General features: G+C 48.8%; 1 protein-coding gene across 1 annotated transcript in view; it reads right to left on the minus strand.

The window, feature by feature from the left end:
* LOC134934577 (collagen alpha-1(VII) chain-like) overlaps positions 1-13,457 on the minus strand; it is an 817,258-nt gene that overhangs the window by 349,033 nt on the left and 454,768 nt on the right. The window contains exon 83 of the mRNA XM_063929986.1: positions 171-206. Within this exon, the coding sequence (XP_063786056.1) occupies positions 171-206 (36 nt within the window). The remainder of the gene's footprint in view (positions 1-170; positions 207-13,457) is intronic.

Genomic DNA, 13,457 nt, shown 5'->3' on the forward strand with positions numbered 1-13,457 from the left:
AATACATTTACCCCTATATTTTTTTTAAAATACCTTTTTTTCACATTTCTGAAGATGCAGTAGCTCATTGCAACTATATTACACTCATGTTTGTTTAATGTATAAAAGTTGGAGTTTAGACTCTAACATTATCTCTGTTGTATGTGCGTGAAGGTATTTTATACACTTACCCTTTCACCTTTCACACCTGGAAATCCCTTGTGGCCCTGTGAAAAATCAACATATAGCATGCATTATGTTTAGAGATTTTGATTCCCAGCATGAATGATCAGGACATGTGCAATTAATACAACACTGCAGATGAATACGGTGCCAAATGGCAAGATCTTAAATATCCAAAAGCCTCAAATCATAAACTGAAAGCATTGAGGTAAACATTCTTGTATAATTATAAAGTAAGCTCAAACGAGCAGGGCCCTCCTTCTTTTTGTTTTACTGTACCCTCCCCAGTATTGTTCACATAGCTCTGCTAATACAGTATGTATACACTTGTAATTATGTGTTTACAGTATATGCTAATAAACCTGTAATATTGTCATAATGGCTACCGTATTTGTATTATTATTATTATTATTAATAATAATAATAATAATAATAATAATATGTTTAGGGAATAATTTTGCCCAGCGAAGCATGATTCGGTGATGTTTGGAAAAGAGTTTTAAAAAATGAACTGCTGGCAAATGTCATTGTAATTTTTTCTAGACCACTGTGGATCAGGAAGCCGTAAGTTAGAAACAAGATGATGTCAGCACATCCAAATACTTTACCCAGAATAAGTATACAGTTTGTTTTATCAGGTTACAAGAAACCCCAACAATGGAGGTAAAGCAGTAACATTGGAGATAAAGGGGTCTATTCATGAAGCAGTGAAAAGAGTGGAGAAGTGAGCCAGTAAAGAAGTTGCCCATGGCAACCAATCAGCTGCTCTGTATAATTTTATAGTATTACAATTTGAAATGTTACTTCAATGCTGATTGGTTGCCATGTGTAACATCTCCACTGGCCCACATCTACACTCTTTTCATTGCTTCATGAGTAGACCCCCAAAGTGATAACAATGGAGATAAAGTGATAGCAATGAAGATGTCAAAAAGTGTTAACAATGGAGGTACAGTAAAGGGATAACAATGGAAATAAAGTGATAGTAATACTGGTAAATTAATAAGTCATTATCGGGCAATATCGACACAATAAAAAAAATTTAATGGCTAGTCAGCAAGTAACTTCAAAAGAGCAACAGTTCCTAAGAAGTTCTAGAAGGCCTTGTTTCTGTGTTTGGTTCTGTGCATGCTCAGTCATGCTTTTACGTAACAATGTGAATAGTCTCTTCTTCGCATTGTTAAGTCTGCAATGTGATGAGCGGCAATTGTGTGCCCAGCTCCAGCCACCCAAAAGCTTCTAAGTTGATTAAAATGTTTATATAGGCTTTATTTCAGTTTGTATACATTTATATTTATGTGGTTTATATATAAATGTTATATATAAACCACATAAATATAAATATAAATGTATACAGACTAATATAAAGCCTATATACACAATTTAATCAATTTAGAAGCTTTTGGGAGGCTGGAGCTGGGAACACAATTGCCGCTCGTTTCAAGATCCTGCAGGGACTGTTGGGGAAATCTCCCTCAGTCCCTGTATTTTTTGTCAGATTTATGGATTTTCTTTATATAACGCCATTCTGAAATGGCATTAAATAAAGTCAAATTTTATTGGTAAGTTTAAAAGTTTTGATGCTTGCTGAATAGCATAAAACATAAAACCACAATAGAGATCAATATTTTTGAATAAAGCCCAAAGTTATAGTAATTATTATGGTAAAGCCATAACAAAGCAATGAGAAAGGCAAGTCATATGCTTGGTTGCATAGGGAGAGGAATCAGTAGTAGGAAAAAAGAAGTGATAATGCCACTGTATAGGTCATTGGTGCGGCCCCATCTGGAATACTATGTCTAGTTCTGGAGACCATATCTCCAGAAGGATATAAATACATTAGAGAGTGTACAAAGAAGGGCAACTAATATGGTGCATGGCCTACATCACAATACATACCCAGAAAGGCTAAAAGATCTTAACATGTATAGTTTGGAGGAGAGAAGGGAAAGGGGGGACATGATAGAAACTTTCAAATATATCAAAAATTAACAAAGTTCAGGAGGGAAACATTCTTCAAAGGAAGAGAAGTATTAGAACTCGAGGACATACACTGAGACTGGAGGGGGGTTCAGGGGAAATTTTAGGAAAAATTACTTCACATAAAGGGTAGTGGATAAGTGAAATAGCCTCCCATCAGAGGTGGTAGAGGCTAAGACTGTAGAGCAATTTAAACATGCTTGGGACAGGCATATGAATATCCTTACAAAGAATTAAGGTTATAAAAGGTTGAGATTGCCTAAAGGATAAAAAAAAGGGGCAGACTAGATGGGCCAAGTGGTTCTTATCTGCCGTCAAATTCTATGTTTCTATGGGGGTAATTCTGAGTTGATCGCAGCAGGAACTTTGTTAGCAGTTGGGCAAAACCATGTGCACTGCAGGGGAGGCAGATATAACATGTGCAGAGAGAGTTAGATTTGGTGGGTTATTTTGTTTCTGTGCAGGGTAAATACTGGCTGCTTTATTTTTACACTGCAATTTAGATTGCAGATTGAACACACCACACCCAAATCTAACTCTCTCTGCACATGTTATATCTGCCCCCCCTGCAGTGCACATGGTTTTGCCCAACTGCTAACAAAGTTCCTGCTGCGATCAACTCAGAATTACCCCCAATGTTTCTATGTAATGGAGGTAAAGAAACAAACATTGGGGGTCATTCCGAGTTGTTCGCTCGGTAAATTTTTCCGCATCGCAGCGATTTTCCGCTTAGTGCGCATGCGCCATGTCCGCACTGTGACTGCGCCAAGTAAATTTGCTATGCAGTTAGGAATTTTACTCGCGGTTTTTTCTTCGTTCTGGTGATCGTAATGTGATTGACAGGAAATGGGTGTTACTGGGCGGAAACAGGCCGTTTTATGGGTGTGTGCGAAAAAACGCTACCGTTTCTGGGAAAAACGCGGGAGTGGCTGGAGAAACGGAGGAGTGTCTGGGCGAACGCTGGGTGTGTTTGTGACGTCAAACCAGGAACGACAAGCACTGAACTGATCGCAGATGCCGAGTAAGTTTGAAGTTACTCAGAAACTGCTAAGAGGTGTGTAATCGCAATTTTGAGAATCTTTTGTTCGCAATTTTGATAAGCTAAGATTCACTCCCAGTAGGCGGCGGCTTAGCGTGTGCAAAGCTGCTAAAAGCAGCTTGCGAGCGAACAACTCGGAATGAGGGCCATTAGGTAAAGTATGCACAATACAAGCTCGGACTGACCACTAATGTTATCAGAGAACCCTCCCTTACGTCAGTCTCCAAGGAGCTTGCAGTCTAAGTGGGACATTTACTAAGCAGTGATAAGAGTGGAGAAGTGAGCCAGTGGAGAATTTCCCCATCAACCAATCAGCAGCTCTGTTTAATTTTATAGTATGCAAATTATAGATGTTACTTCAGTGCTGATTGGTTGCCATGGGCACTTCTCCACTGGCTCACTTCTCCGCTCTTATCACTGCTTAGTAAATGTCCCCCTAAATCCTCTACCACACAAATATAGACTAGTGTCTCCTTTTATCAAATGCCAATTAATAAACTAGTATGTTTTCTTCACTGTATAGGAAACCCATGTAAACACAGGGAGAACATTTTATGTAAATGTGGAGATGTGTCCTGTTTCCCAGGACACATCCCAGCTACAGCACGCAGGGGATCTGTGTCCCCTGCGGGAGGGCGTCTCTGACAGCGCTGGGACAGCTTGTCTGTCCCTAGCGCCTGTCAGTGTGCAGGAGCGGCGGGTGTCCGGTGCAGGGATTACACTTTTCCCTGCACCGGGCCGGAGGCTGCGGAGGCCTTCAAATGTTGGCGCCCTCCGGGAGCCAATCGCGGCTCCCGGAGCGGCGGCCAATCAGAGACGGGCGCGGCGAGCCAATCGGCACTCGCCGCGTCATAGGCCCCGCCCCTGGCATCTGACGTCAGACGCTGGGCGGGAGCCGAACAAAACATGTAGCGCGCGGAAGAAGCGTCCGGGACCCGGAGAAGGAAGTCGGCGCGCAGGAGCGCAGAAGAAAAGCTCCGGTGGCCGCTGAAGAGGTCAGAAGACGTCGGGCTCCTGCAAGAAGATGTCCAGCGACGGCTGGACGCGGAGGAGCGGAGGCGACGCCGCTGGTCAGGACGGGTCAGCGGCAGAAGAGGGCGCCGGAGACCCCCGGATCAGGTGAGGCCTCAGTGAGGCTACTTCCACCCCCCTCTCCTTTTATCCCTAGACCATCAGGGACGGGCATTAGGCCCGGGGGCACAATTCAGGCACTAAGCCTGGGGCGCAGATAGGAGGTTGGGGCCACCATTTGATTTGGTGGTTTGGGCATTAGGCCCAAGCCACCTCAACGGCACCGTAGGCGGGCATTAGGCCCGAGGGGCACATCGGGCAATAGGCCTGTGGGGGCATTAGAGGGCATTAGGCCCTAGTGCATTTTGGCAGAGTAGGTACATATAAGGGGACCCTGGACACAAGGCACAGGTCACCCAACGGGCGACAAGTTAGGCGGGCGCTAGGCCCGTGGGTGAAGTCAGGCCTCCGGCCTGTGTGCAGTCAGGGGGCGCTAGGCCCAGTGAATAAGTGCCCCCCCCCCCAAGGTGAATAAAGGTGGCACTGGGCACCTGAGGTGTTTAGGTAGGCAGGTCTGCATGACCTGAGCCCCATAGAAGGAAGTGTACAGGAGGTGGGCAGGCTGTGCGGTGCCCACCCCCCTTCCAGCGGTATGTAGGGATTTAAAGGAACAGTACCATTTGATGTTGTACTCTGATATGTGTGTTGTTACCGTGCAGGGCAAAGTGTTGTTTTAGAGTTTGTGCATAGTTTGTGTTGCACCACCCACACTTGAGCCAGTTTGAGGGCTTTGTTTATATAGCTAGTGTAGCGGATGCACACTAGGTTAGAGTTAGGCCCTGCACGGCTGTTTCTCTCTTTGCCTCCTTACAGGGACCTGTAAGTGGAGAAGATCGGAGTACAAGACGTAGGACGGTGAGTAACATCTGTCTGTGTGTTCCTTCTATGTTTGTCCCTATCTGTCTCCCTTCCTTCAGGGCGAACGGTGAGCCTTGCACGCCGGTGCAAGGTAGAATTTCCACCTGGTGCGAGAGTGCCAATAGGTGAAATTCGGGCTCTGAGGCGTACGCCTGGGATGACCCTCACCTAGCCCGAAAGCGTTATTTTTCTCGGTTCCGGAGGGCGTTTCGGTCCACAGTCAGGAGGACGGCACTCAGAAATCTCCTTCCTCCTAGGTCATCGAGTCCGGGTCCGACTGAAGAATTCCAGGTCCGTTGAAGTTTCCGGTACCTGAAGGTGAGAGAGTGCGGCGCCTGGTAAGTAGTGAACCTACACCTGCACGGCAGCAGGCACTACACGCACCGCCGTCACCCTCTTACATTTTGGCGTAGTCGGCAGGATCAAGGACCGCGGACACGATGTGGAACGTCCCCAAGAAGACCTCCGTGCGGACGGCTCTGGAACAGACCCACCCCCGGATGTGTGCAGACCAGAGCGACTGGGTGACGGTGTCAGGGCAGACCTCCTGAAGATGGTGCAGCGGTTGGTCCAGCGTGGAAAGGAAGAGCGCCGGGAGAAGGGGTGCAAGAAAGCTGCCGTGACGCCCTGCAAGAAATGTCAGTAAACGGGACACTTAGCAGATGAATGTACTTGGCAAGAGACATCCCCAAAGAAGGTGGTCCAGGAAGCGGACTGAAGACGTCAGAAGGGCCAAGCGAAGAGAGAGTCCTGGTGTTTGCTCTGCGGAAACTACAGGCATGAGCATAACAGTTGTCCCTGGGATGAAGAGTTGAGCCAAGACGAGGTTGATTCCGGGTGTGAAAGCTGTGGAGATCCCTGACATCAGCTCCTGGAGTGTCCATGGACTGAAGACAGGACAGACTACGAGGCCACGGTGAAGCAGCTGACGGAGTCTCGTTAGCAACTTTGGGACCGGGTGGCTGCAGAGCCCGTGTGTACGCTCTGCGAGGCGAGGGGACATGCACTTCCCGATTGTCCGTGGAATGAAGACCGGATGATTGCGGATGGTCGTGCCCAGAGATGGGAGGAGGAAACCAGAGAAATGGAGCGGAAGAGCCTGCTTGAAGTTGGTTCGCAGGTGCCCATTTCATCTGAGCCGGAACCAACGGGTGAAGATCCCTCAGTGAAGGAGATGGCCAAGGAACCCGTCTTGGAGAAGGTGGCAGTGACCCTCCCTTGTTGGAAGTGTCGGCAATCAGGACATTCGGCCAATGAGTGTCCCTGGGAAGATGCCGCGGATCTACTCTGTCCCAAGAAAGCGACCCCAGTAACGAAGGATCCTTTCCCGCATAAGGCGGAGATGGACGACTGGGAGGAGAAGAAACCACGCTGTGAAGAAAGGCGTGAGGACCCAGTGACGAAGACGTCCGGAATCTCCCCTGCGTTGGAACCGTCCAGGACGTGCGGAACAGGTGTGTCCTGGGTACCAAGAGATGCCAGCGGAAGCGAAGGAGTACGCTGAGGAAGTAGAGATGCCAGCGGAAGCGAAGGAGTACGCTGAGGAAGTAGAGATGCCAGCGGAAGCGAAGGAGTACGCTGAGGAATTAGAGATACCAGCGGAAGAGATGTACGCTGAGGAATTAGAGGCGCCAGCGGAAGGGACTAAGTATGCTGAGGAGGAAAATTATCCCCTAGTCCAGGTATCGGAGGAGGACTCGGACTACAGTGAAATGTCCGCCGACGAATCCCTCCAAGAACAGATGGAGGACGACTCTGGCATTGGGAGTGCCGACGAGAATGACTGGCAGGATCGGGTGGAGTCGTGCTCCCAGTTGATTGCCCTCCGTGAAGAGGAGGAGAAAGTCCTGGAGCAAGAATACCTGCCGGAAGTGACGAGTTGGACGTACGTACGGGGAGAGGATCGTGATGCCGTGGGAAGACCCGTTCCAGAGGAAGACATAGGACCTTTGGAGATGCCCCACGAGGAAATGCGACAGATGGTGGTTGTTGCCCGGGAGGAAACGGATGCCCCGGAGGATTCTGCTGTTGGATGGTGGTCGGTACCACACCCCGAAGGCAGGGACGATGTCCCAGACGATATGGGAGGTCAAGAGTGGGTGACTGTTGTCCCCGTGGAGGAAGATTCCCCTTGGTGGCCAACGTCGAGCGACCGTGAGGAGATGCCACTTCCCCAGAGGATCCACTGATGGAGGTCAGGAGGAACGAAGAGGAGTAATCCGGAACCGGTGGAGGAAGGATGTGTGGCCACAGTCTGTCCGGGCTGGGCCCTCGAATACAACCTCACCGGACGGACCTTAGAATTCCTTGACCCGCGGACGATGGACGTCGTGGAGACCTTTGTAGGGACTACAAAGGAAAAAGGGGGGGGGAAATGTGGAGATGTGTCCTGTTCCCCAGGACACATCCCAGCTACAGCACGCAGGGGATCTGTGTCCCCTGCGGGAGGGTGTCTCTGACAGCGCTGGGACAGCTTGTCTGTCCCTAGCGCCTGTCAGTGTGCAGGAGCGGCGGGTGTCCGGTGCAGGGATTACACTTTTCCCTGCACCGGACCGGAGGCTGCGGAGGCCTTCAAATGTTGGCGCCCTCCGGGAGCCAATCGCGGCTCCCGGAGCGGCGGCCAATCAGAGACGGGCGCGGCGAGCCTATCGGCACTCGCCGCGTCATAGGCCCCTCCCCTGGCGTCTGACGTCAGACGCTGGGCGGGAGCCGAACAAAAGAAGAAGCGCGCGGAAGACCGTGGAAGAAGCGGCCGGGACCCGGAGAAGGAAGTCGGCGCGCAGGAGCGCAGAAGAGAGTCCGGCGCGGAGGAGAAGACGACGGCCATTTGAAGAAGAGCTCCGGTGGCCGCTGAAGAGGCCAGAAGACGTCGGGCTCCTGCAAGAAGATGTCCAGCGGTGGCTGGACGCGGAGGAGCGGAGGCGACGCCGCTGGCCAGGACGGGTCAGCGGCAGAAGAGGGCGCCGGAGACCCCCGGATCAGGTGAGGCCTCAGTGAGGCTACTTCCACCCCCCTCTCCTTTCCTCCCTAGACCATCAGGGATGGGCATTAGGCCCGGGGGCACAATTCAGGCACTAAGCCTGGGGCGCAGATAGGAGGTTGGGGCCACCATTTGATTTGGTGGTTTGGGCATTAGGCCCAAGCCACCTCAACGGCGCCGTAGGCGGGCATTAGGCCCGAGGGGCACATCGGGCACTAGGCCTGTGGGGGCATTAGAGGGCATTAGGCCCTAGTGCATTTTGGCAGAGTAGGTACATATAAGGGGACCCTGGACACTAGGCCCAGGTCACCCAACGGGCAACAAGTTAGGCGGGCGCTAGGCCCGTGGGTGAAGTCAGGCCTCCGGCCTGTGTGCAGTCAGGGGGCGCTAGGCTCAGTGAATAAGTGCCCCCCCCCCCCAAGGTGAATAAAGGTGGCACTGGGCACTAGGCCCAGGCCACCCTGAAGTGTTTAGGTAGGCAGGTCCGCTTGACCTGAGCCCCATAGAAGGAAGTGTACAGGAGGTGGACAGGCTGTGCGGCGCCCACCCCCCTTCCAGCGGTATGTAGGGATTTAAAGGAACAGCACCATTTGATGTTGTACTCTGATATGTGTGTTGTTACCGTGCAGGGCAAAGTGTTGTTTTAGAGTTTGTGCATAGTTTGTGTTGCACCACCCACACTTGAGCCAGTTTGAGGGCTTTGTTTATGTAGCTAGTGTAGCGGATGCACACTAGGTTAGAGTTAGGCCCTGCACGGCTGTTTCTCTCTTTGCCTCCTTACAGGGACCTGTAAGTGGAGAAGATTGGAGTACAAGACGTAGGACGTTGAGTAACATCTGTCTGTGTGTTCCTTCTGTGTTTGTCCCTATCTGTCTCCCTTTCCTCCAGGCGAACGGTGAGCCTTGCACACCGGTGCAGGGTAGAATTTCCACCTGGTGCAAGAGTGCCAATAGGTGAAATTCGGGCTCTGAGGCGTACGCCTGGGATGACCCTCACCTAGCCCGAAAGCGTTATTTTTCTCGGTTCCGGAGGGCGTTTCGGTCCACAGTCAGGAGGACGGCACTCAGCAATCTCCTTCCTCCTAGGTCATCGTGTCCGGGTCCAACTGAAGAATTCCAGGTCCGTTGAAGGTTCCGGTACCTGAAGGTGAGAGAGTGCGGCGCCTGGTAAGTGGTGAACCTACACCTGCACGGCAGCAGGCACTACACGCACCGCCGTCACCCTCTTACATAGATAAGGTCCTTGTTGAATTGAACCGTTGTCACCAATGCTGTGAAGCCACTATGCTGCCTCATATTAATTACAGTATGTGTTACATAAGGAGACGAGCTGAGAGGAGGAAGCGACACGGAACCGAAAGTTGACGCATATGGTGCACGTGCACGTGTGGGAGAGTGGTGCCGGTGAGGGGGCGGAAGCGGGTGCTGTGCCTGTGTACATGTGCGTGTGTCCCGTAGAGGGAACTGAGCAGGAGTTGGTGCCTGGGCCTGTGTACCGGAGAGGGGACTGCGCGGGTGCCTGGTCCTGAGAGGGGTTTGAGCGGGGCTGGTGCTGAGAGGAGCTGAGCAGAGCGTGCAGCAAGAGAAGGAGCTGCCGCTGCTGCTCCTTGTGAGAGTTGTGTGAGAGGCTGCGTTTTGTGTGAGGGCCTGAAATATTGAGTGAGTGTGTGAGGGGCTGCGTTTTGTGTGAGTGTGTGAGAGGCTGCATTTTGTGTGTCTGTGTTGTGTGTGTGAGAGGCTAAGATATTGTGTGAGAGTGTGAGGGGTTGCACTTTTGTGTGTGTGTGTGTGTGTGTGTGTGTGTGTGTGTGAGGGGCTGAGTTATTGTGTGAGGGGCTGTGTCTTGTGAGTGAGGGGCTGAGATATTGTGTGTGTGTGTGTGTGTGTGTGTGTGTGTGTGTGTGTGTGTGTGTGTGTGCCTGCGTTTTTGTTTTTTGTGTTAGTGACTGCGATTTTGTATGTGAGTTAAGAGCTGCATTTGTTTGAGTGTGTAGTAGGGGTAGCCCAGTGATGCTGCTGCGGCCGAGTCACAAATTGCTGCCTCCACAGCCTGCCTGAGGGACCAGAACCTACTACTGCTGCTGCCGGTAGGAGCTGCACAAGTGGGACGGAGATCGCTGCTGCGGCTGTCAGTGACGGAGGGGCCCGGAGACTGCTGCCGTTGCTGCTGCTACTACTTGAGGAGCTTGCTGCAGAGAGCCGGGGACTACTGCTGAGATAAAGAAAAAGATCAGGGGGCGCACAAGGATAGATAAGTATAAGCTCAACTACATTACTGTATAAGTGACTGTTTTTTTTTTGTTTTTTTTAACTGTCCTTCTGTATCTCCCCTTGTCTTTGATTGTATTGTTTTATCAATTACTGTTCTGTTGAATATTGCTTCTCTTCACAGCTAGGCTATAGTACTGTATTGTATTGCATAGATTGTGTCCTTTACTATATTTTACATGTACTTAATTTGTACTTAATTTATCCTTTAATTGTCCTTTATTTATTTATTGTTCCTTATTGTCCCTTATATATTGTCCCATATATATTGTTGTCCCCCCTTTTTTTCTGGAAAGTAACAGGGAGTTAGGACTAATTAAAAATGGGAATGGCCGCGATTGAGAATCTCATTCAGTGCGTGTCGTGCATGATGTATGTGCACCTGGCACAACAGTCCGAGTGTGGGTACATCTGTACGAGATGTGAGCAAACAGCCACCCTGGAAGCCCAGGTAACTGATCTAGAGCAGATCGTTATGCGACTGAGGAGTATTCACAATCTCAAGCAAAGTTTATATAGAACGGTGGAGGAGTTGCAGGAGGATCACTGGTAGACGAGGATGATCAGGTAGACAGCTGGGTCACGGTTAGAAGGAAAAAGAAGAGGGGGAGACAGGACATCTCCGATCTGCCAAACCCCAATAAATTCGCCCGATTGGACGAAGATTCTGAGGATGGCAGTGAGGAAATGACGGAACCGGAGGATACCGTTCCCTTTAGCAACCAGAGGAACGGTCCTCCCGGTACAGATGGGAAAAAAGTTAGTGAGGTACCTAGTCAGATTGCGGTGGTAGGGGATTCTATTATCAGGAGGACAGACAGGGCAATCTGCTACCGGAACTGTGATCGCCGTACAGTCTGTTGTCTTTCGGGTGCTCAGGTATTGCACATCGCTGACCGGGTAGATAGATTATTGGGAGGGGCTGGTAAAGACTCGGTGGTCTTGGTGCATGTTGGCACCAATGACAAAGTTAGTGGTAGGTGGGATGTCCTCAAAAAACTTAAGGCAAGGACATCTAGGGTAATATTCTCCGAAATATTACCAGTGCCATGCGCTAGCCCAGGGAGGCAGAGGGAGATTAGGGAAGAAAATGTGTGGTTTAGAGATTGGTGTAGGAAGGAAGGGTTTGTGTTCTTGGAACACTGGGCGGACTTCTCAGTCAGGCGCCATCTTTTTTGTCACAATGGATTGCACCTGAATGAGGAGGGGGCTGCGGTGCTGGGGGGGGCAGGATGGTTAGAAGGTTGGAGGAGCTTTTAAACTAGGAGCCTGGGTGGAGGGTTTAGCTAGAAGCTACGGGTCAAACAGTGAGAACAGTAAGGATGGGGGTAGTGAACAATTTGGGGGTGGAGAAGGGGAGAGCGAAAGATCAGCCAGCAAGGGTATTTGCATGGGTATTGACACCGGAAATACTGATACAGGTATTGCCCAAGATATTCCCAATTTATCACCTAACGACGAATATGGCTCAACAATACGGTATATAGAAAATTATGTACAAAGCACAAGGGAAGATACTAACATCAGGGTGGGGGGTTTAGAAAGTCTTAATAAGTCAAATAGCGATAGTAGTGAGGAAAGCTGTATTAAGTATGATGGGGTGGAAAGGGAGGGAGGAGAACAACAGTCGGTAAGGGTAAGTTAAGAAGGGCACTTGTAAAGATAGATAAGATACCATTAAAACAAACGGGCAAGGGAGATGCTAAGCTAAAATGTTTGCTTGCAAACGCAAGAAGCCTATCAGGTAAAATGAGGGATTGGAATGGCTTGTATCTAAATCTCAGTATGATATTATAGGTATTACGGAAACATGGTGGGACAACTCTCACGACTGGGTTGCAATTTTGGAGGGATATTATCTTTTCAGGAGATAGGGCTACCAAAAGGGGAGGAGGGGTATGTCTCTTTGTTAAATCATTTCTAAAACCAAACTTAATAGATGGTATTTAGGAGGGGACTGGAGATAACGTGGAGTCACTATGGGTTGAGATGACAAATGGGGGCACAGAAGCAAAGAAACTAGTCATTGGCACCTGCTACAAGCAACCGGATATTAGCGTACATGACGAGGAACAACTCTTACTGCAAATTGGAAAAAGCTGCGGGAATGGGGGACATCCTAGTTTTAGGGGATTTTAATTGTCCGGATATAAATTGAAGTAATGATTCATGTGTAAAAACTAGGAGCAGCAGGTTCTTAAATACATTAAAGGATCAATACTTGACTCAATTAGTCGAGGACCCAACTAGGGCTAAAACTATTCTGGACCTAGTTATTACCAATAATCTTGACATTATATCAAACACTAAAGTTGGGGAGACCTTGGGAAACAGTGACCACTATATGGTCACACTCGACATCAGTTTCAAGAAACATAGCTATAAGGGAGCGACCAAAATATTTAACTTTAAAAAAGCTAACTTCAATAGTCTGAGACAGGCACTAAGCGACATTGACTGGGAAGTACTGTTTCATGGTAAAGACACAACGGAAATGTGGGTAGCTTTTAAAGGGTTGCTTGATAGCAATATTCACAAATTAATTTCCATGAGCAGTAACGCAGGAGTAATAAACACAAGCCAATGTGGCTCAATAAGGAGGTCAAAGAAGCAATGACAAAAAAGAAGCGTGCTTTATAAACAATTAAATCTAATAAAGGGGTGGAGTTATTCCAGCATTATAAGGAATGCAATAAAGAATGCAAAAAAGTAATAAGAGCAGCTAAAATTGTAAACGACAAACAAATCGCTATAGAGAGTAAAACCAATCCTAAAAAGTTTTATAAGTACATAAACAGTAAAAGTTTAAAGAAAAAGAATGTAGGCCCACTAAATGATGAATTGGGAGCTTTGATAAACAATGATAAAGTAAAAGCTGAAATACTGAACAATTTTTTTTCCTCAGTATTCACTAGGGAGGATCAGACGGTGAGAGTAGTGCATAACGATAGTGAAGGTAATGACTCTTGGCTTGATGCTTGTTTAAGTGAGGAAGTAGTCCTGGAGAGACTAAGCAACATAAAGATTAATAAATCACCAGGCCCAGATGGTTTTCATCTGAGGGTTATTATGGAGCTTAGGTCGCAGCTAGCAAAACCCC

Source organism: Pseudophryne corroboree, chromosome 6, assembly GCF_028390025.1.
Source record: "Pseudophryne corroboree isolate aPseCor3 chromosome 6, aPseCor3.hap2, whole genome shotgun sequence".
NCBI lineage: Eukaryota > Metazoa > Chordata > Amphibia > Anura > Myobatrachidae > Pseudophryne > Pseudophryne corroboree.